The 23,758-nt window shown below is 41.3% G+C and overlaps 1 protein-coding gene across 1 annotated transcript; it reads left to right on the forward strand.

Annotated features, from left to right (window-relative positions):
* The first annotated feature begins 1,799 nt into the window (after window positions 1-1,799).
* Window positions 1,800-18,775, forward strand: brinp3b (bone morphogenetic protein/retinoic acid inducible neural-specific 3b). The gene is made up of 8 exons (XM_076294584.1): window positions 1,800-2,103; window positions 2,400-2,677; window positions 6,148-6,338; window positions 7,155-7,345; window positions 13,632-13,737; window positions 14,103-14,339; window positions 14,682-14,904; window positions 15,581-18,775. Exons 2-8 carry the CDS (start codon window positions 2,445-2,447, stop codon window positions 16,695-16,697), a joined length of 2,298 nt encoding a protein of 765 aa, XP_076150699.1. The 5' UTR covers window positions 1,800-2,103; window positions 2,400-2,444; the 3' UTR covers window positions 16,698-18,775.
* The last annotated feature ends 4,983 nt before the right edge of the window (window positions 18,776-23,758 follow it).

Consider the following 23,758-nt stretch of genomic DNA (forward strand, 5'->3'; position numbering starts at 1 on the left):
GCCCTGAGGGAAACTCATTTTGCCTCCTTCCCGTTTCCCTCTCCTTTTCTGTGCCCAAATTATGGTGCGGAGAAATTGAATATTTAATGCATTTCTTTAGCTGCACAAGCAAAGGTTCACACTTCCATATCATTAGATATCATCTACAGACAGCAAGCAACTCTTTTTTTTTACACTCCAATTCATGTGCAGCGCTTCAAAAACATTGATGGGAAACATTTCTCTGTTGACTGTGTGATATGTGGCAATTTGGTGCCCAATATTTCGGAATGATTGCTTCGTTTTATCTGACTATTAGCAAATGTTGCATTTAACAATCATATCCATAATCCTGTCCTATTTACTCACTATCAGTAATGTTTGGATATCTTAGAGAGAGAGAGAGACAGAGTGAGACAGAATAGCTTATATTCTGCAATTGACACTTTCTTTCCTTCTCATTCACTTATTGATACGTGTGTGTGTGTGTGTGTGTGCATGTGTGTGTGTGTGTGTGTAATTCACAGATTTATTAGGTTGAAGCTATACTAATGGGTTTTTATATACACGGCCAGAAAGATGGAGTGAACAATAGGCTGAACTGAAAGGAAATGAGGGGACCAGAATCTCAGCCCCAAGTAATTCAGTACACACTCTCTGAAAAAGAACAGTCCTTTAAGGTCAATGTTGTGATTCCACTTGCTTGGTATGGCCATGAATAACATTTGTTTTCATCTCAGGTGTTATTAACAAAATCAATCTCTGTATGTGTCTCTGCTATGAGAAACCCAAACAGGCGCAGGTGTAAGTCCGTACGCACTGTGCGTACTATCAAGCTACTCAACAACAGAAAATGTCACTTGTGTGTGTGTGTATTCACACCAAATTGGCCTACCATACCTTCCCAACTATGCACAGTATCCCTTTAGCTGCATGCCATTAGGCTATTTACCATTTTCAATTACGTAAAGTTAGTGAACACGTTATCAAAATTAACGTGCACGCATTTTGTTTGAGCAGGAGAGAGAATACGCACGCAGACACGCAATAGGTTACTTGTTGTTTTCTTTTACTCGGCTATCTATATATGGTTATCAGCACATAATGTTGAGCTAACTCAATACTCATCAATGGATATCACAAGTTTAACAACGAAAACAAAGGATGGAGGCACCAAAGCTAGGAGTTATTCTAGATGGGCAAGAACAAGGTAGGCAATCGGTGTGCTTGTCAGAACGTTAGACTGCACTAAAGCCAGACGTCACGTTACGCTGGAACAAAATAGAATAAAACTAAAGGTAACTTTAGCCTGTATAGGGCTGTATCAAGTTGTCCAAATGAGTAGGTCATTGTAGACATTGTCGTTGTATTATTGCATGTGGATGTTGTTATGCTATGCTTGTTATTTTGCTGACCGATGCACGGACCTAAAACGGACAAATATTGTTCACGAGTGATTTTTTTTTTTTTTGTGGGGGGGGATGATGAGTGTGCGTACCATAGCATTAATTCCTGCAGGCGCCCCTGAACCCAAACACTAACCATTAAAAAAAGTTCAACCAGCGTAGGCCTAATGGAATTACAGTAACATCACTTCAATGATGCTGAAATCAAGCAGCATCATCAAACTCGTATTGGTACATCAACAAAATATACTACACTGACACTAAAAACGTACAAAAAACATGGCTTAGGCTATACTTGATCGACGACGTCCCCCCGCCTCACATGCACGCAACCAATGTGGGGAGGGGGGAGCACGATGAACATGAATAAATCGGTAGGCTATCGCTGAACGTTTGCCGAGAGAACTGGAGAGTCGGTCACTGTCTATCCGGCTGTTGGAATACTCCACATGCTGAAAATACTTTGTCGAAGTAATCAATGGATGAAATACCTTCGATTTCATTGGGGGGGATTACTATTTGACAGCAAAGCATAGCCTAAAACTTTCACGTAACGCTGCTTTCGACCAGTTCTGTTCGCGTCGATTCATAGTTCTTGGAGACCATCCTAACTTCGAAAGGTGCGCAGACCGGGACGGAAAAACACTGCCCTGCACGGGTCTCACCTGTGCACATGGATGGTACCCCTTTTGAGGAAGTTACACTGCTGTCTTCTCTGGTAAATAAATGATTTGCACATAATAATAACACAGGTTGGTATTAATAGTAGGCTAATCTATTTAATCACATCCAATAGACATAGGCTACTGCATGCAGGCTGTAAGATAACTTGGTGTACGGGCGGAGGCAATGTATGAGAAGCTAGGACTAGTTGAACTTCAAAGTTGCAGGCTATTGCCTAATGATATGGCATAAATGTTGGCGCAGCATCTCGTTTGCAAACTTGATAGAATCCATCAGTCTATCCATATGTAATTGATGAAATCGATATGGTTCACACTGTACTTACAATAGGGTACAGAGACACATTTGAAAGAATGAAGAGTCCTTGGGAGAAGAATGCTCGGTCGAAGTGTTGGTCTTAGACCGGTTGATCAGATGCGCCGATGGGAGGGAATGATACTCACCCTACGCTGCTGCTGGGCTATAGCCACCGCGGCCACCTCCGTTGATGCCGCTGACCCTTTGAGCTGGCTCCTGTCAGATAAAGGACCGTTTCACCACGCACCGGAGTTCACGGAGTTCACGGAACGATACGAACACGGCTTTACAACGAGATACAAGATTTACAGGTGAGATGCAAGACAGGTCGCTAGTATAGACCTTTCGTAATGTTGTAGTTTTGTGTCAGCTGTTTTGAAAAGCTGTTGTGTCTCTGTTCCGACTTTGTGTATGCACACATTGCACAAGCGTGTGTGACGCACTGAGTTGGTCTAATTAGTTTGTAATTGTGATGTGATACATCATAACTGTTTAATTCTGCATTTGGCTGTGTTGTGTCGTTGCAAGTTGCGTGGAGCAGGAACCTACCATATCATATTTTTAGTCAAATAGAATGAATGAGAGATGTTAAAAACAGTGCAAAACAAGGCTCACATAAATCCTGCTGATCTTTCCATTTCCCACCCTCTTGTGGTGGAGGCAAACAATCTTCTCATATTATGATAATTCTGATAATTAAGCTGGCAAGCCCTAATCACTATCACTTCATACTGATCAACAAGTCATCAGAAGCCAATACCCTATTTTAATAAAGGATTAATGACATCTACTCATAATGAGATATTATATTGACAGATGAAAACTATTTTTAGATTTCTGTTAACAGTCCTACAATCTCTAGGGAAATCAATGCCTTGTGACAGATCCAATAAAATAGCAGATGTCTCTCAAGAACATCCATAAAAATACCCTACAGAATCATGTCCATATGTGGCATGGCTCTGCCTTAATATAACAAGCATTTCCTTTGAAGCTGAGCTTTCATATTTGACATTCAAGGTGCATGATATGAGTATGACTGTGTCAGGAAATGCATTACATGCAGCCATCATGCTGGGGTACTCTGAGTGAAGGAACGTAAAACGTACTTTTGTACTATACTTAAAATTAAATTGTTCAAAATTACATTTGAATTACACGGTGTTGTTGAAATACTATTTTATGTAAATAGGAACAAATTGCTGTTCATTTGCATCATACGAATATGTTTTGTACTGCATCAAGAGGAGCCATTATATGATAATGTTGTGTGGCTGTAGAATCAAAATTTTACTGTCACACAAGGAAATAAAGAAGCCAGCAGATCTTTTACAGCTCTGTCGATTCTAGAGTGGACAGAAGACATATGCTTTTACTGCTGCTCCATTAGATCATATTGCACATATTCAAAGTTGATCTGTGTCGTAATACTTGACGAAGGTCCATATAAAGAGCTGTTGACCAATACTGGTGCTACAACTGAGCAGTTTACCCAGTGTCTCTGCCAGCAGGTGTTGACTGTGATGATGATGATAGATAGATAGATAGATAGATAGATAGATAGATAGATAGATAGATAGATACTTTATTGATCCCCAAGGGGAAGCAAGTAAGAAATTGCTGCACTCAAGGACAGGCCTGCATATTATTACAGTAATAATAAGCACATTATCATATTATAAAGAATCCAAATAGATGTAACTATTATAACTATATTTAACTAGTCTGTGAAATATTTTTCATTTGTGGTCTTTTAGAATAGTACTAATTGGTTGATGGGAGACAGTGATTATATAGCTATTTCATATTTCTGTGTTGTGGCATATATTATCAAGCATGAAAAGAGGGCAACAATGCGTAAGAACTGTATGCCATGAGGATTTAACGGCGTCATCCTCAAGCACTCTCAGATGTATTCTGTGTGCAACAACATGTAGCAGTGCTGATTAGAGTGTGGGCCTCAGCACCCCGCCCTGCAACCCCCCCTCCCGGATCTCCATCGCCATCTCCATTGCCTATGGACCCCACTATTGCCTTTTGATTAGACGAAGCCCCAGGTCCCCACTGGTGGCTGCCAAAGGCCTCTCCAGCTGAGCGTCCCTCTGTCGGCCCATGCTCCCTCGTGGGCAAGAGGATAGTGGATGGCCCTCTGTGTGTGTGGAGTGGCCATCAAGCACCGGCAAGCAGCCACTCATCTCAGGCCTCGTTAGGCTGATTGGCTGTAATGATACACTCCATCCAACTGTCCATGGGTGGATCATTCGTTGCCTTTCTTTTTAATGGCTTTCAGAGACACTGAAATGATTGCCACCCCCTCCCCTCAGCCCCCAACAAAATTGTTATATTTTTGATGTACAAGGATAATGGCGTGTTTGGGATTTTCTGGGCTTTGCTTCTTTGCTTTTTTTTTTTTTACTTTCTTGGCATTCAAGTACACACAGAATAGCTTTAACAGTCCACCAGGACATCTGATCATCTGTAGTGGATGCTTGATAAACCTGCTTAGCTGACCCAGAGGTTTAGCAGCAAACTCTTTGCAAAACAGTAAATATTTGTAAGTTTCACAGTACACCATCTAATTCTTTTGTGGTTCATTAGGAATAAAAAAAAACATACTAATAGTTTTAGTGTGATAAGAATGAAGTTATTTTCCCATATGTCATTTGGAGATGTTAAAGACAATGAGACAACGCTGCTGTAAAATTCAGTGAATACCGGCTGCTAATCACCTAGAGATAATCTTGGGGCTACAAGCCAGTTCCATTATGTATGAATGATGTAGATTAAGCCCCACGTTAACCTATCACACTTCCCCTTGGCATTCTCTGTAAACAGTGAGTGGGAGAGGAGGATCTCTGAAGCACTAAACAAAAAACCTGGGCCTTGGGGCACAAGAACACTCTGTCAGCCTGCATAGAGAGGAAACTTCAGATGACTTGCTCTGCAGTTTATCCTCTTCCTGTTGTATTTGTGTGTGTGTGTGTGTGTGTGTGTGTGTGTGTGTGTGTGTGTGTGTGTGTGTGTGTGTGTGTGTGTGTGAGTGTGTGTATGTGTGTGTTCTTTCCCTGGGAAAAGAAAGGAAAGTACAGCTTGCAACTTCTGCTTGGTTTAATGTGCACATACGTAGACAAGAGTGGGCAAGTGCAATCAAACATATTGAGTGTACGGTCTGGGCTATTATTGCCAGTGTATTGAGAGACTAGTTATTTAATAGGGTGATCTTTCAGCTAAATGGCAGCAGGAGTTGCACTAATCTCACAAAGATGATGATCTCTTAAGGCCCCATCTCCCACTACCATCCCACGTCACAGTCCAAACAAACAACTCATCTGTTTGCTAGTAAACACAGCAGAAATGGTGGGCAGCAAAGTCTCTCAAATATCTCATTATAAAAGATTTATACTTGCTAGAATTAAATAAAGTTTCAAAGTTAGCTATTGATACGCTGCAACCTGCTGTGTTGCAGAGGACAGAAGTCTCCGTGGATGGGTAAGTTTACTCCGGTTGGTCCGTCTAGAGATTCCTCAAACCCCAGCACAATCAAGCAGCACCCACTGTGCCGGATTTACCACGGCAGTGCAGATAAATTGTGTGGAAACAAAATAAGTACAGTGTTTCTTTGGGAGCTGCGAGGAAAGCTGAGGAAGGGGGGGGGGGGGGGTAAATCTGATTTGCATATTGCTGATTACATTTCCGCGTTTCACCAGATTGCATATTGTCCTGTTGTTCCCTGCCCCCACCTGACGCAGAGGCTGCATTTAACGCTTACCTTGCTTTGCAGAGAGTTTGGCAGATGGAGGGTCAACAGCTTGGCCTTGGAGAGGCGGGAGAGCAATGGAGTGGCTGCGCCTCTTGACCCCGAGTTTATCCATAGCATCAGGGTGTTGGGGCGGAGGCCCACCTTACAGAAGATAACAGACAACATCATCAAGAAGTATGGAACGCATTTCCTGCTCTCAGCCACTTTGGGAGGTACAGACAGACAAATATAAAAGATAAATCATTCTACTGGGTAACTGTTTTGATGTTGCACAGGCAAAGCAACAGACCTTAGGTATTGCTGGTGCGCATAGCATATTTCATCTACAAGCATGTCTAAACCAGATGGATCTGTTTTAGAGTTAAGGAAAAAAGACTTCTTCTAAAATGAATTGCACTCATTCACCAGTACCTTTCTTATGATAGTCTTAAATTTGTTTTTAAGAAGGTTGTGTACGAAAACTCTCAGGCAGATTCACAAAGTTACATTTAGTAGTGTCAGTAGTGGATTCTATTTTTACCTAAGATCAAATCAACACATAAAAAAACTGCATATGTGGGTTTTAAGAACAAATGAGGCCCAACGTTCTGAATTATTCTCATCTCTCTTTCATGAATTTCTTATGTGTCCATGTGAAATGGTCTACTTTCACATGATTAGAGATGCACAGCTGCAAATGTCCAGTTCTCCATGCACTTACTGACTTGGGACATATTCCTATTTAGATCAAACTGGCACAATGTAGTTATTGAGATGAGATTCATGCTGTAGCGTAGGAGTCAAATAAAAACCTTAATTCCCATTCAGCCTCAGTTCGGATCCACTGTGGAAAGCCTGTTTACAGTAACTTATATAGCTCCACTGGTAGAGAGTGTGACACCAACATCGATGGAGTAATTTTCGGGGGGGCACAGACAACAATATGTCTTTAAGCATTTAACTGTAGTCCAAGTCAGTTTGATTAAAGGCTTCTGTTGAAGTGCTAAATCTAATCCATTAAGTGACCCCTCTCTCTTTTGGGCTGTCAGGAGAGGAGTCCTTGACCATTTTCGTGGACCAGAGGAAGTTGAGTCGAGGCCCGGAGGTTGGGATCGATCTGAACAGCACCACGGCGCTGACCCTGGAGGCCCTCCACCAGCTGGCCGCCTCGTACTTCATCGACAGGGAAAGCACACTGCGCAAGCTGCACCACCTTCAGATCGCCTCCTCTGCCATCAAGGTAAAACAGACAGGCACAGGAACACAGTGGAAAAACTGCATCTTGAGAACAGGAGGGTTACACAGGGAAGGGGAGCAGTGTGTCTGTGTATTTCTGTAAAATAGGGTATTTTGCTGCTTTTACCTTTATGTAAATCAATAATGTATATGAAAATTAAGTTTATCTGTTGATGCATCTAATTATCTTTGGAGTTACCTCGCTGGTCAGCTATATGGATAGGCATAGCTGGTTTGCCAGCTGAAGAATCAATAAGGTAGAATAAGGATAGGTGCATGATATATCACATGGCAAATTTCACTTCCAGTTTTTTTCCAATTTCAAGTCCACACTTCATGTCACACGCCTGTGTTGTGGCTACTGTCTCTCCTCTCCATTTCCCTTAGTTCAGGGGTTTCTCTTTTTTGGCAGGTGACCCTATTTTGATGTCACAAAACATTGTTGACCCCAATCATTCACTTGTTGCGAGAGAGAACGCAACTCATCTCTGCTATAACATCCAGACGAAAGCAGTACTTTGATTTCCCCCAAATGTCCTTTCTCGCCTGGTTGTTTTGCTACTTTGTTTTGAACATAGATCAAGCATAATTCCGTCAATCAAACTTGTCATGCAGGCCGTCTAACTTTATTTTTAGCTAGATTGTAATGAAGGATCCGTTACTGAACTTAGATATCATAGGGTGTTTAATATTTTTTTTAATTTTATTTATATTTATTCCCAAGGTTGGGAAATAAAGCATTAGTTCATAACTTTGGGCCTGAACAGTTTTTTGATGAACAGCTTTCCTGAAAAGGGCTCATTTCTGAAGTGCAGCTCTTGAGTTGTAGGCTTCATCAGCTATACTGATGAACATGTCCTTGAAGCTCTCTATACTGCTGTTGGCCATCTCTGTGTGTGAAGTGCTGCAATATTTCTTTTGTATTGGGTTGTTTGGTGGTTTATTGATCTGTCTTGAATGTTATCACCACTTAAAAGTAAACACAAAACTTGAGTAGACTTGACTCATGCCAAGGCAAGTCCTAGCCAGCCCAGCCAGGAACAAAGCCTCTGGGCAGTTAGAGGATTGTGCCGACTGAGTGAGCTGATTTATGTACTTATCTGAAATGCACATTCATCTAAATGCAGCAGGACTACTTCACACAAATTTAGATTATAGTGACAGTTGGAAAGGCCTTGCTTTAAGTTATCAAGGTCCCTAGCTTTATCACATCTATCTAACACCCATTTGTTTAAGAAATTATGAATCAAGTATGAGCAGTTCCTGTTCTCTCCTTGGTTTCTAACAAGGTTACTCAAAGTATCTGGGTAATTTCTACCATATTTTTCAATGAAGTGTACCATTTATGTGAAGCAGGTCATCACCAAGGACTTTCTTGCAAAACAATTTGTTGCTTGTTGATTTTGAATGACAAACCATGATTAGCTGATTACACACACTACATATAGTACAGTTATTTACAAGGACTAAACACATTTTTGCCAGAATGTAGACATTTAATGATACTAGGATAAGATGCCATCAAGGTGAGTGGGAAAATCATCTACCTGAAGGAGGATGATAAATCTGTGGTTTGATTCCATTGATATTCCACACTGCTTTGGCTAACTGCATTTGTTAGCTATTTCAGTTATGAGGAAAATGTTAGAGAAGAGACTTGTATGATTTATGGACATGTTATAGTATTGTTAAAAGCAGACTCTTGTCTACATCTTATTATGAGACAATTGAATGAGCTGCTGGATGAGAGATTAGATAGAAGTAATGCTTTTAGACTTTTAATTAGAATCTATGAAGCGGTGTTTGCAATGTTAGTTTGTTCAGATTGATCTTCATTATACTGGCAGATGGTATAAGTCAAGGCATCCTGCACTGACATTTGCCTTGCGCAGTGGTTATTGCAGTATACTATGTATGTAGTCGGCTCTTTTTCTGTTTTTTGCTGGATCAAACAGGAAAAGAGTATTCCGTCCTCAGCTGCCAGTTTATGCAGGGAGTAATGGAGCTGCACTAATAGTCTGTCTGTTCTGTATCAAATGATTTTAGATAAACCATTCGCCACTTCTCACTAAACAATGGAGACGATATGGAGGAGAAGTGTCGCTTCTCCGAGCGGTGGCTGTGGTAATTGTGAGGCTGTAGGAGTGCCAAACTGAGAAACGATACACTGAGAGCAAGATGTGGTTGCTTTTCCCACGGGGGCCTTACGCTGAAAGGCAGAATCGGTCACTAAGCTTGAAACACTGGCCCGGCATGGCATTTGTTCATAGCAACAGTCTTCAGTTGATGAAGAATTGGAGGAGTATAGGCGCAGTGAGCCAAAACCTTCACCACCTGCCAGTTTATCACTCAAACGTCGCCACGGAATTCAAATTAAACATGACAGCAGGAGACTGCAGTGCAGGCCAAAGGATGAATATGTCAGTCACAGTATGACATTTCACAGTGCAGACATTCAGCTTCAGTCCCATTCAGGATCAGGGCTATGGCTCCTGTTAGCGACCTCTTTGTTAAGAGTTATTGGTATTATGTGGAAAGCTATTTGGTCGAGGAGGATAACATGAACGATTCCCCAGTCATTGATTTTTGACAGTGTGGGAAGCACTATAATGTCAGACAGTGTCTGTGGAAGCCTGTCTTGTTTTCTGCCAACTTCTTTAATTAGACACTAGTATAGAGGACCCGACAAGCACACCAGTTTACAACACTGACCATCCATCCTGTGTTTCTTTTTTCACACTGTCACACTGTCTCGATCTCACTGAAATTCTGCTTATGTCTAGGTAGAGAAAAAAAAATATGTATGAGTAAACTCCAGATGAATGCCTTGGGCTGAGCTTTGCTAGCTTTGATAAAGCAGGTGTTTTTTTCTTGTATACTGTAGCTGTGTTTATCACAATATGTTCATATGTTTAGCACAGCTAATGTTGGGTAAAGAAAGGACAAAGACAGGGATATCTTTTCAGTCCAGTTTTCTCTGATGTTAACAAAGAACATGTTCTCACATAAACAGGTGTCGTAAACATATTGTAGGGTTAGGGTTCTTTGAAAACAACAATCAGAGCATTGCTCTCTTTTTGGCCATAAGACTTTTGTTATGAATCACAACACAATGTATTGCTCTGTGGGAGGACAGGGGGGGCAGGGCACACTTCAAAAAGATGTTGACATTGATGGCGGACAGATAACACTACACTAGCACAGAGATCGATCAACAGAAGATACACCTAAAACTGATGAATACTACACGTACACTCTATCAGACACAAAAAGGATGCAAACTGAACATTACTGAGTTAGTCCACACAACAGTCCAACACCCACATTGCTTGCAGGGAACAAAACACCCCTGCATCCTACAACCAATAGATGTACTTTTGTGTTACTGTGGACTGTGTGTTGGTCTCCACTGCACTCAGGGTTTGTTGAGAAGTAGTGCAGTAGTGCCTGCAGAGAAGACTCTGACTTTAATGAATCATGCTGCAGCTGCATTAGCAAGAACATCAGGAACATTACAGCCTGCTGTGGGTGTAATGGAGTTGCAATTCTCTTTACCTCTTTCTTTTGCTTTGCTTTCCCAACTGTCTCTTTGCTGTCCATGTCTTTTCCTCTCACTCTTTCGCTTGGGTTCTCCCCATCTCTCACTGTCCTTGAAATTATTGTTTGGGTTTTTAAACCCGGTTTGATTGCTTTTTGAAAGAAGGAGTGATGAGTCCTGACAGCTTTTGCATATCAAAGCACAACAGTGTGTTGTCTCACAGTGGGTATAAGTGGACTGCAAACCCCCACAGACACCAACACAGTGTACACATGCACACACACACACACACACACATACACATACACACACACACACACACGCACACACGCATGCACACACATGCGCGCACACACACACACACACACACACACACACACGCACACACACACACACACACGCACACACACACACACACACGCACACACGCATGCACACACATGCGCACACACACACACACACACACACACACACACACACACATACACATACACACACACACACACACACACACACACAGACTTCAGCTAAGGCCATATAATATGCCATATGTCGTAATTAACGAAAGTGAAATCTGTAGATCTGATCCAGTTTGTATTTACAGGGGTTCCTCTTTGGGGCAGGTTAGATCTTTGCACTAAGTCGGATGAAAATGAAGATGGGAGTTTTTGTGTAATCCTGCTTACAGTTTAACAAACAGGCCAAGAACATAACCTCCATGATGGAGATCATTATTTCACTTTTGTGGCTCTTCAGAATGCTGCAGAAAGTCCCATTAACATGAAAGGACCTTCCCAACAGTCTGATAATTATGTATAATAACCACTGCAAAAAATGAATGACTGCTGCAAATGGCACCAGGTTTTGTGCTTAGTTTTTTTCAGTCGCTAACAAGCGTTTGTCCAACCAGTTGTCACATTTTCAAAACTATAAATACAATTAGCACAGCATCGGTCTTTTGTGGCCATACTATTCACACATTTCATGTCGTTTTCACACGATATGCAGTCAGTGAACACATTTCTACAATGCTAACATTTTCTTAACAAACAAGCTATACCTCCCAACAAAATTATGGATTGTTTTTGCAGTATTTACGAATGTTAACACACAACATCCCACAATAGCAAAGACAATATTCCAAACCTTAGATACAGTATAAAAACCTCTGCTTCTGCAATGATATCAGTTCAAAAACAATATATCTCAGCTGATAATAAACAAACAATTGAATAATTGACACACAACTGATTTATGGTGGGTAAATTGGGCCAACCACAGCTGATTCCAGTCTGGCTTAGACTCAGTGGCAGGGGTTGTTTTTTCTATTACATTGACACTTATACAGTAAAAGGAGTACACTGTAATGTACATTACACTGTAATGTCTGGACGAGGAAGAGGAATAGCAAGGGGCCGAGGGAGAAGAGCAGGCCCAGTGTGAGGTGCAGTGAGAGGTGCAGGAGCAGTGAGAGATGCAGTGAGAGATGCAGGAGCAGTGAGAGGAGCAGGGTCAGGGAGAAGAGCAGGCCCAAAGAGAGGGCAAGGTAGAGGTGTAAGAATGCGTGGTGGTGGCATTCCAAAGGCTGCAAGAACTGTTATCAGTAATGAAATTCGTGCCACTATCATTGACCATGTAATCAATGCGATGTTGATGAAAACATGTGGCCTAACCCTGAAGATCGCAGAGATTAGATACAGTAATTTTGTGCTTTTTTTTTAGTTCCCCCCCTTTTTACCTGGCTTTTTTGCTGTTGTTTTTTTGTTCAGAATGCTCTTGTGTGTTTCATGGATATTTTGTTCACTGTAAGCAATACTGTAAAACCTTTTCTGTTCTATCATACTGTAAACAGTATTTCTACCTCCTGTAGTAAACAGTATAAAGGGGGGGGGGGGGAAATGATTTGCTTTTTACTGGAATGCTTTTGAATGTGAAAATAACATGTAGACATACAGTTCCCAACAAAGAAATTTAGTGTAAAAATGGCATGCAAATACCTGTAAAACTGAAACATAAAAGTCTATGGAGTTTTTGTAATGTCAACAATAGCCAGTATTTTGAAACCTGGTGTACTTTGATTGACTGTATGTACCTTGTGAAGTGAAAACAAGTGTTATTCTTTGACAGAATAATTTCATTTTGAGTCAGATTCTCAGTGTTTTGGTAAAGTTAGTGTGTGCAGAGAAAGATGTGTTAGTAATATATTTAACAAAATGTGTTTTTGAGAAGAAAATTATCCATTTGGCCCATTGTGTTTTGTAGGTGTGAGTCTGTGTTGAGTTTAGAAAAAGTATCTGAAGTATGGGTAAGCGCTTGTTAGCGATTGAAAAAAACTGTAAGATTAAAGTTTCATATCATTCCGTGAGTAGTTTGTGCACTTATCGTAATGGGACTTCACTGAAACTGAGTCAGCAAGTAATATGTATGCAACATCTGAAACTTTTAAATTCTATTTGTTTGGCAAACTTTTCTTGGCAAAAGCCATGGAGAAGTTACAAAATAGTTTTAAAAGACATATTGTGTGAAGTTTCTTTTCTTGTTTTGGCTAGTTGCTGTGTAAGAAACAGCATAATGTATTGTCTGCTGGTCATTATCAGAAAATAATTCTCTGCTTTGTGTCAGGGTCCTGTTTACTTTGTCAGGATTTCTTTCTCGATAATGACTGGCAGCAGACAATACATTATCCCTTACTTCTACCCACAGATAAGACTCATTAAAAGTGCAAAATTGCCACTCTATTGTTTGTCTGTAGGTGACTGAAACAAGGACGGGCCCCCTTGGATGCAGTAACTATGACAACCTTGACTCTGTCAGCTCTGTACTGGTACACAGCCCTGAAAACAAAGTTCATTTGCAAGGTGAATGTTCACTGATTCTCATGCATCATCAAGCAGCACACCTGATTATTCAACAGATAGCTCCTGTCCCTAAACTAGCACTGTTACCATGGGACCACACACAGTTCAGCAAAGTAGCAGTGCTACTTAAGAGGCATCTCTCTCTCTCTCTCTCTCTCTGTCTGTCTCTTGCTTTCTCTCTCTGTGTAATTGATAAAGTAATTAATGAGTTTGACTAAATCACTCCTGTGACTTGATAAGTCATTTGTCTCATGATTGCCTTGATTGTTAATTAAAAGTGTTTTAGCACCTGCAGTAGGCCCCTGCAGACACCGCCCAGAGGGATTGTTTACTTCACTCTCTGCCATCCTCTCACTTGCTCACAGGACTCCAGGTTATTCTGCCTGCCTACTTAAGAAACAGTTTCATCCAGGCTGCCCTAGGCTACATCGGCTGCAATGCAGAGGGCCAGTTTGTCTGCCGACAGAACGACTGCTGGTGCCAGTGTCACCCTGGCTTCCCACAGTGCAACTGCCCCCAGCAAGAGTTGCACTCCCTGGAGGCCAACTTACAGCGTGTGAAAGAGGCCTGGAGGGTGGCGAACCAAGAGTTTGAGGAGTCAGGTACTTCCTCTAGTTTCTTTGTCTTTGTTCAGTTTCACCGTGTGCTGAGTCATTGCAGAGTATCTTCTTTCCAATGAAAAGTTGTGGAGGTATGCCATTATCACAGTTAGGCTGCCACAGCATGGGATTTGCCAGAAGCTAAAACAATATTATCTTACTCGCATTAAATAGAGAACTGCTATTCGGTTATGCTGTAAGACCAACACACTGATGTAGCGGCCAATGATGTACAGTGATCTGTCTCAGAAGTCAAAAACTTTAGATTCATTCAAATCATTGCATAGATGAATAATCGACATAATAATGTGAATTTAAATAATTCATTGTGATCTACTTACTTAGACGAGTTCCAGACCTTTGTGGGTCAGCTTCCTACACATTACGCCCTGAACTCATCAGCCATCCTGCACTTATGGAGGAATGACGCCGGTCTGCAGCAGCGGTATCGGCAGCTGGAGACGAGCGCCAGTCAGCTCCTTGCCAAGGCCCGGAGAACCACTAACAAGCTCTTCAGCCTTAGCAAGAGATGCCACACTCAGCCCAAAATAGTCCTGCAGAGGGAGAGGTGTGGTGAATTTATGGAGACTCATTAGAATCCCAGGCTTTCTGTTATAATTATGCAAATGATTTTTTTTTTCATTGTTGTTGTGGTTGTTATTGTTATTGGGTTGGGTGTGTATTATCGTGGTTGTGTTGTTATTGTGCAAGATACAAGATACCATGCTAGAGTGCACGCTTTGAAAAAAAAGTGTGTGGCTTTGAGAGTGCTTTGAGAAATGCTGACAGTGGGTGAGGCACTAAATGTTTTGTTTTTTTTCCAAGCGTGAAATTGCACCCTGTGGTACTCACTTGTGGATCATTCTTAGTTAATGGTTTCAAGGGGGGAAAAAAGCGAAAAAACAGTGCTCTGCTCATAATGAGGAAATACACCTTTGGCTATCATTGCTACTGTCTCTGGTGGTCTCATTGGACTGTTCGCTGCAAAAGTGTATATTCGATTGTCACACTTTATTTCATATAATGCAATGAAGAACTTTCCTTAATGTTGTTTTTCCAAACACACGCCATTCATCCATGCCCCACTTTGTGTTTTTATTACTCCAATTTGTTCCTTTTATTGCACAGCAGCACTACAGCTATGACATTTTGTTATTGTTATGTCTGATTTATAGCCTGTTGTTCCTCAGACCCGTCGGGAAAGTCTAAACCCCATGTATTTTTCTATCCCTTCCCTATCCAAGGCCCTTCACATACTGGCTGAACTACATCCTCTCAATCCTGTACTGCAGTGAGAACAATCTTATTGGACAGTACTCGGAGGACACCCACAGTTGCACCTGTCCATACGAGCACCGCTCCTGCCAGGGCCTTATCCCGTGTGTCGTGGGCGAAGGGGCTCGCTGTGTTTCATGCTCCGCGGAGAACCGCACCCGCTGTGCCAGCTGCAACCCTGGGTACGCCCTTGGCCATGGCACGTGCCGGCACGCGGTGCCCGACTCCACGGACCACTACCTGGGCTTCGAGACGGACCTTCGGGACGGGGAGCTGCGGTACCTGCTGCAGCGGCGGGACGGGCGCATCTCTCTGCACGGCATCTTCGTCAGCAACGACGTGCGCCTCAACGCCTGGTTCGATCCATCGTGGAGGAAGAGGATGCTGCTCACGCTCAAGAGCAACAAATTCAAGTCCAACCGCATCCACATGCTGCTGGGCCTCTCGCTCCAGATATGCCACACCAAGAACAGCACCCTGGAGCCTGTGCTGTCCGTCTACGTCAACCCGTTTGGGGGCAGCCACTCGGAGAGCTGGACCATGCCCATCAACCAGCACGGCTATCCCAACTGGGAGAAGACTAAACTTGATATTCCTCTCTACTGCTACAACTGGACTCTGACTCTAGGCAACAGGTGGAAGAGTTTCTTTGAGACGGTGCACTTCTACCTGAGGAGCAAAATCCGTGCTGACTCAGCTCAGGGGAACGTCTCGGTGTACCTGGAGCCACTGGAGGTCACTGACCCCTCCCAGAACCTGGGCTACATGAAAATCAACAGCATGCAGCTGTTCGGCTACAGCATGCACTTTGACCCCGAGGCGATCCAAGACCTGATTCTCCAGCTGGACTACCCGTACACGCAGGGGTCGCGGGACACTGCACTGCTGCAGCTTGTGGAGATCAGGCACCGGGTCAACAAATTGTCCCCGCCTGGACCTCAGCCCCTGGACCTGTTCTCATGCCTGCTCCGTCACCGCTTAAAACTATCCAGCTCAGAGGTGGTGCGGATACTCACAGCGCTACAGACTTTCAGTGGCAAACAACCATATTCTATGGAGTATGAACCCACCAAGCTATGTAGTTAGTAGGCCGGTACAGCATATTTTTTTGCCAGTGCTCCAGTTTTTCTTTTGGAAACACTTCCTGTGAATGCCCTCTTCATAATACATTGTATGTGTATCTATGTGCATCATATGTGTTGCACAAGGAATGCATAAGGTGTTTGCATAAGGTGTATTACAGCGTTTCATCATTTATCATGAGGTTTTGTAGATTGTAGGCCTATAAACTACATAATGTGCTAAAACAAGATGGTTCATCATTTATATTAAGTGCATTGGTGTTTTTAGAAAAGTTTTTTTGGTCACTAAATTAAGTAAAACTTTATACCCTGCACAGTTTTTAGGTCAAGTGATATGATTTATCACTCTGAGGATGATATTAGAGTATTCATTATTTTTCCACTCCATTGCATATGTTGTAGAAAGGCATGACTACGTATATATTTACAAGAATTACGCTAAAAGCAAAACACTCCTAATGTGCTCCTTCACATTTGGCGGTTAATGATTTATGAGCACCCAAATGGCTCTGGTGTATTGCAGCTATTCTGGTCAAATGGAGGGGCAAATTAACATCACCTCTCAAAGCGTTGATGGTCGTGGTTCTTTGAAATATTTGTTTTGCTGGAAACAGTGTTTGTCATTTTCTTCCACAGCTTTTGACTATGAAGGAGAACATTTTTATAAATCATTTTGATTTCCACCATCTCCACTATCAAAGAAAAATCTCAGTGTGACTGCCCTGCTTAATCAAAGGATAAACAAATAAGATATAAATAAATCAATTTTATTTGGTTGTTACAAATTAACCTTTTCAAATGTTTTAAAGGGGCCATGTGTAGAACTCTTAGTTTTAAAATGTAGAAAAAGGACCTAGAAATAACAATATGTGAAGAAACAACTGTTTGGATCTAATGTCAAAAGTGCCCATGATCTGTGTTGCTCTGAAGTTAGTATGCTAACCAGCTTCAGACTGTACACTCTGGTCATATATCACTTTTAGAAGTCACTGTAGCCTATCAAAGATGCAAGTCGATAGACGAGTTAAGTTGTGGGTGTACTAGGGCGTTCAAGACTCATATAGCTCCTTTACAAGCAGAAAAGCAAAAGCTTCAAAACCATTCCTTTACACTATTGAATTACAATACCAGTAGAGCAGAAGAGGGGATAAGCAGAGGATTGGCCTATCATTGGCTCTGGTTTGCTATAAGTATGTCATGGTGGAGTTAGCACATTAGTTTGATTTGAATTTCTCTCAAATTGAAGTCCGATCATAACACTCATCATCATTTTCTTTCAATAGACATAATATCAATCATTGTGACACAGTTCAATCAGTGATGTGTATTCACTGCCTAAGATCTTAAGTACAAAATGACAACACATTATGATTAGGCTACTTATTTCTGGACATCGCTTAATTAAGTTAGCTTTACTAAGTATCTTATTATAAAGTTAATTTATGTGCATTATTATGTGCATATATTAATGCTCCAGTACACTCACAATTTATATGTCATTATGAATGAACAATTATCAATTGTTTATAATAATTGATCATATAATTGTGTCAGTATGATAATTGCACACCTTTGTTAAATGCACATGTATTGTATTACACATGTTCTAAATGTGTATGTGCATCACATGCTTCATATAGAGAGTGTACAGACACATAATTAAATGTGTATGTTATTGTTATGAATACATGTTTTGTTCTTATATCATGAGTCATTATACTTAACAATAATGATTAAGTATTATAGTTTGTACACTTTTAATACCTCAGTTGCTAGACTATCATGGACATTATAATACATTATGAAGAGCATATGATAGACTATCACAGACATTATAATACATTATGAGGAGAATATGATAGATTATCACAGGCATCATAATACATTATGAAGAACATATGATACAGTAGACAGGTCTTAATAATGCATCATGAAGAGGATATTCAGAGGAAGTGTTCTCTTTTTTCTATTCAATCAGAAATGTACTTGAGACATCTTTTACAGAATAATTAATTGTTGTTGGTGTTTGATATTAATTGCCGTACTGTTAATGCAGTTTATATTTGTTATTTGTTGTGATGATATGGCATAATGATGCCACAGCTGAACGAAATAAAGAGTACAAAGGTGTGTTTTGAAAATAATCATTATGTGCTGTAATATTTCTCCTCATTGATGTGCCATTCTGCTGAGACTGTAATAATGAAGGTCCTTTAGACTTCAGGGTCATGAGTTATGTGTCAGTGTCAAGGTTAGTGTTAGTGTGCATATTTTAATTAAACAGCTGCACATGTAGCGTCATGCATGAATAGCTCTCTCAAAATGACATAGTGTAGGCTATTGCTCTGTGATGAAGAGATAGTCAATATCGCCAACCAATCGCTTTTTTTTCTTGTAAAAATTGTAAATGGCCATCATAAATGCTTATTTGGTCTTTATTGCATCCAAGGCACATTTACTATTAACACATAAGACAGTGTCTATATTGAATATGGCAGTGATGGTGGTGGGAATTCTCATTGATTTTTGTTTGGATTGAACACACAGCAGAGCCTTCAGGAATCTGCAATGTTGTTAGCCTACTCTGCAACTTGCAATATGCATCACAATGTCTTGATACAGTCCCGGCATAATTTCTTTATTCACAATTAATCGTATCAGAATTTTATTAATAGCAGATAACTTCAAAGTAGGTCATATTTAAAGAAGCCCTATGCAGGTTTGGTTATTCCTTTGCTGTTTCTGGGTTTTCGCCTGATTTGGGCTCGCATTTGTCACGACATAGCTACCCCTGCAGCTTCAGTAGCAAGTGACTGCTACGCTAAACCCCCACTAGCTAGCGAGCTAGCCATCAAGAAACCAAGCTAAACACATACAGGGCTCACAATAAAACGGTCGTGCAAACACATTGTTCAAGAGACTATCAAACCACATTACAAAAACGAAGTTCACTCAAGGGTAGGCTACTTACAATTTCAACAGCAACAAAGCCAAGTCGGAGTTCGTTTTGCAGTCTTCTTAGAAACTACAATCTGACTACATTTTCGAGGCACGATTGGATACTTCCGCTGAGTCACATCCGGATGTGTTCGGACCAGGACCAGAAAGTTGCATATTCGTTTTTTCCGCGGAGAAGCACTAGGGGGAGACGAAGCACCCACCAAACGACCCAAAAAGTGTTGTAGAACGATCAGAACAACTCTTAAAGGAGAATTCCGGTGTGATATTGACCTAAAGTGTGTTGAAACATGATACCGAGTGTGAACGTATGGCTCATAGCCCATCTCGGCTTGTCTGCACTCCAAAATCTGGCGCTAGTTAGCCGATGCTGCAAACGTTAAACTTCGTGAAGATACTGTCTGCATAAATCGTCTTGTAAGTAAACTACCAGTGCTTTTTCAAAGTTCTAAATGTCTCGTTTTAAATGTCAGGGCCCTCGGAAGTCTACCAATGAAGTGTGGAGATACATTGAGCCTCGCAAATGGTGTAAAACAGTGATTTATTTGCATGGCTAGCCCGATGCCGAAGCACCACCATTGAAAAAGCTGTTGGTAGCATCGGCTAACTAGCGCCAGATTTTGGAGTGCAGGGGACAAGCCGAGATGGGCTATGAGACATACGCATAGGTGCCAACTCTCACGCATTGGCCGTGAGACACACGCATTTGATTAGTTTCACACACTCACACGCCACACCCCCGATTTCTCACGCTGAAGTGTCAACCCGGTCGGTCAGATGCCTGAAAAATTAGTTTAGCCTATCTATAGATCTACCTGTTGAGACACGGTTATGCTTTCAGAGACGGTGAAAGGGTTCAAGTGCACCCCGTCTGTGGAATTTTCTAAATTTTCTCTCATTTGCGATGCTACTTCAGAAGCCGTCCCAGGCGCATTCCCCCCGCATTTCCCCGGCTTCAGGTATGCTTTGAGTATTATTGAGTAGGCTATTTTTCACGCTGAAGTGTCAACCTGGTAGGTAAAATACCTGGCAGATGAGGTTCAACTAAACTAAACCTATACATATGATATCACACATCAGGTGAACGTGCGGAATCTAAGCTTTCCAATGATATTAGCGCCAAGTTGCTGTGATAAATGGTTCGCGAGAAAATTAACATTGAACCGACGTGCAATTTAGGCTAATCATATTTGTATTTTGCACAGAGTGCACACCCATTACTCTCGGTTTAATATTTCACTAACCCTTCACACAACACGTGGCAAACCCAATATCACAATAAACAGCAAACCGTAACGAATACGAGGATATAGCATGCCTCTGTGCATGCTAAGTGGTTCCTGAGTAATCCGGTTTTGAAATTGCAACACATTTCTACATAGCCTCATTGGGGCGAAATTATAATGTATTCTAATGTAAACTATTTGTCAGTAGGCTTACATACATTTTTGTAAATTGCTCAGCCGTAGATTATCCCACTATATGGTTCTTATATTGTCAGGTTCCAGCCAATTCCATTACAGATAAATTACTATATTTATATTGGCATGCTTCCTATGACATTAATGCAAAAATATGAAGAAAATCAAATAACGAGACACAAATATTGATATAAAGCCTGACATAAGCCATATGCAAACATTCACATTATGCAGATATGGTTACATCCTGAAAAAGGAATAGCATGTAGGCTATAGGCTATGGCCATTACAATGACCAATATATTAATAAACTAGCTGAATAATACAGCTGACCACTTCTGCATAATTTCTTGGAGTGCTGAAATATACACACATTTTTGAACATTTCTGAACTGTGAAATGTAGCATATGTTTTTGTGGTTTTGAACTTATTGCAATATCACCATAACTATTCCACCTGTGTGTGCATGGTTATAATTCTGAAGTGCAAAATAGCTTAGGCTACAGCACAAATATTTCCATAAAAATAAGCAAGTCTGACCTCTGAATTTATTTAGAAAGTGCACTTGATTGATGCATTTAAAAGTTAAAATATACAAACATTTCTTAAATTCTTACAAAACACCCACCCACTTTTTAAAATTGTTGTTTGGACCCCCTCACTTTTGCCGTGCAAAATACCAGTGTTGATTTCAGCATCTGTTTAGTGCTTCATTGTCATTTTCTTTGGATTTACGGTTAGTTTGATATTTAATTTACTTTTGGACTGTTTGATTATATTGTTAAATGTTGGGACTGATGGGCACTGAAATCTGGGGAGGTATTTGATGATCACTATTACGTTCCATGTAGTTGAAAGAGTGTCGGGATTTCAAACAAACCATCCGCTTTCATTGAACGTCTGCGGTGCTGTAATGGAAACCTTATTGCGTAGCCAAGTAGCCTATTGAGTTTTTTTTAAATTATGCATGATTTACTTTTTATTAATTTCGTAGGCTGGCTTTATTTTGTTATATAGAAGTATCTAAATAACCTGTTAAAATGTACCAGAATTCAGGAAATTGCATCTAGTCCAAAAAAAAATTTCTGGGGGAGGACCCCCATACCCCCCCTCTGAAATGTCCCACCCACTTTAAGAATGCCTCCAACGCCCATGGTCCTAGTAGTAGTAGGGTAGATCCCTTTGATACCAATGTTCATTTAACTCTGGGACCCTGGTCCCAGGGATGGATTACTGCACGGGCCTTCCGGGCCCAGATCCAGGGGCCCAAGATGTCAGGGGGCCCTGAAGCCCAAGCCTTTGCATGGAATCATTGCCTCAATATCAACACATCAGGATGTAGGTTATGAATCTGATTGAATTTAGTATTGGCAATCCCCAAAATGCTAGCCTGACGAGCCAGACCCACATTCAAATGTAGGGTCTGGGCACTCACCGTTTGCAGTGCTCAGTCCGAGGGGCGGGATAATCGGTTGTCTTTCAAATTTCCTCTGCACGCAATAGGACAGCACTGAGTCCCATGCGTTTTCCCACCAGCGGAGCTAGTTGGCTAGTTCAAACTTTTGCCATCTCAAAACAAGCTTAACTCGTGTCACACTGTTGGCCAACAGCAATATCCATCTTCTTTGTTTTCAAGTAGCAGGCAATCATTATGTTATGCCCCCCTAACGACTCTATAGACGATTTGATTGGCCTGATAGAAGTTTCATTTTTCGAGCTTACAAGCCAACGGAGAGTTGCTAGACTAGCCCTGGAAGCAAATGTAATTTGCTGCCGCTAGGGTGTGTCTAGATTTCTAAGCTACCAAAATGCACCAGAATACAGGAAATCACATCAAACAAATGAAAAAAATTCTGGGGAGGACCCCCAAACCCCCCTTCCACATATGCGACAATTAGTGGGGAGCCCTTAATGCATGTGGGCCCAGGGGCCCGAAAGTTCATAATCCGTCCATGCCTGGTCCCTACACCTGAGAACCACTGATGTACGTTTTTTTTACTGTACGGTATAATGCTGAATGAGCCAAACAAAAATTTCCGCAGCAAAATTTTGGTTGGCCCCACCAAATCTCACTCCAAGGTTTTTTGAAAAGTTGGCAGCCCTGCATACGTTCACACTTGGTATCATGTTTCAACACACTTTAGGTCAATATCACACCAGAATTCTCCTTTAACCTGCATAATTAAGGTCATTTTTGCTAAAATTGTTGTAAAATTGGCTTCTTTAAGTGCTTGATCTCCAGTGAAGAGCCTTTATAGGAAAAATTGACAGGAAAAAATTTATAAATGTCATTTCAGATTTCTCAAGGTTACATTCTGTCTAGTGACAGCCTATGGCAGGCAGTCACACGTTGATCCTTGTCATTTCATGTTGACCCATATCCTTTCTTTGTCATAAAATAAGAAAATCAACCAGTGATTCGAGGTATGGTAGGCTACAGACCTGAAAAAGAGCTCAGAGAAACATTGAGATACCCTTGCCATATCCAAAAGGAATGTCACCTCAAGATTGGCCTTGATGTGCTCAGCTTTATGTACAGCTATGAGTCCTGGTGAGTGGTGTTATGATCCAGAGGCCATTAAAAATTCATGGAGACAAGGGGATCCCATCCCAAGAAAACCAAGACCAAAACTACAGAATTGCTTTAATATTTAAGCAATATAGCACGAGTGAGAGTGGGGTTGG

Source organism: Alosa pseudoharengus, unplaced genomic scaffold, assembly GCF_046254945.1.
Source record: "Alosa pseudoharengus isolate Yale_2024_CS ecotype anadromous, Long Island Sound unplaced genomic scaffold, YU_APseudo_1.1 YU_APseudo_1.1_scf_2, whole genome shotgun sequence".
NCBI classification, from domain to species: Eukaryota; Metazoa; Chordata; class Actinopteri; order Clupeiformes; family Clupeidae; genus Alosa; species Alosa pseudoharengus.

Coding starts and splice junctions, on each gene's coding strand:
- brinp3b (XM_076294584.1), top strand. CDS start 2,445: ATGCTCGGTCGAAGTGTTGGTCTTAGACCGGTTGATCAGATGCGCCGA. Junction 6,339..7,154: donor GCTCTCAGCCACTTTGGGAG/GTACAGACAGAC, acceptor TTGGGCTGTCAG/GAGAGGAGTCCTTGACCATT. Junction 13,738..14,102: donor AAACAAAGTTCATTTGCAAG/GTGAATGTTCAC, acceptor ACTTGCTCACAG/GACTCCAGGTTATTCTGCCT.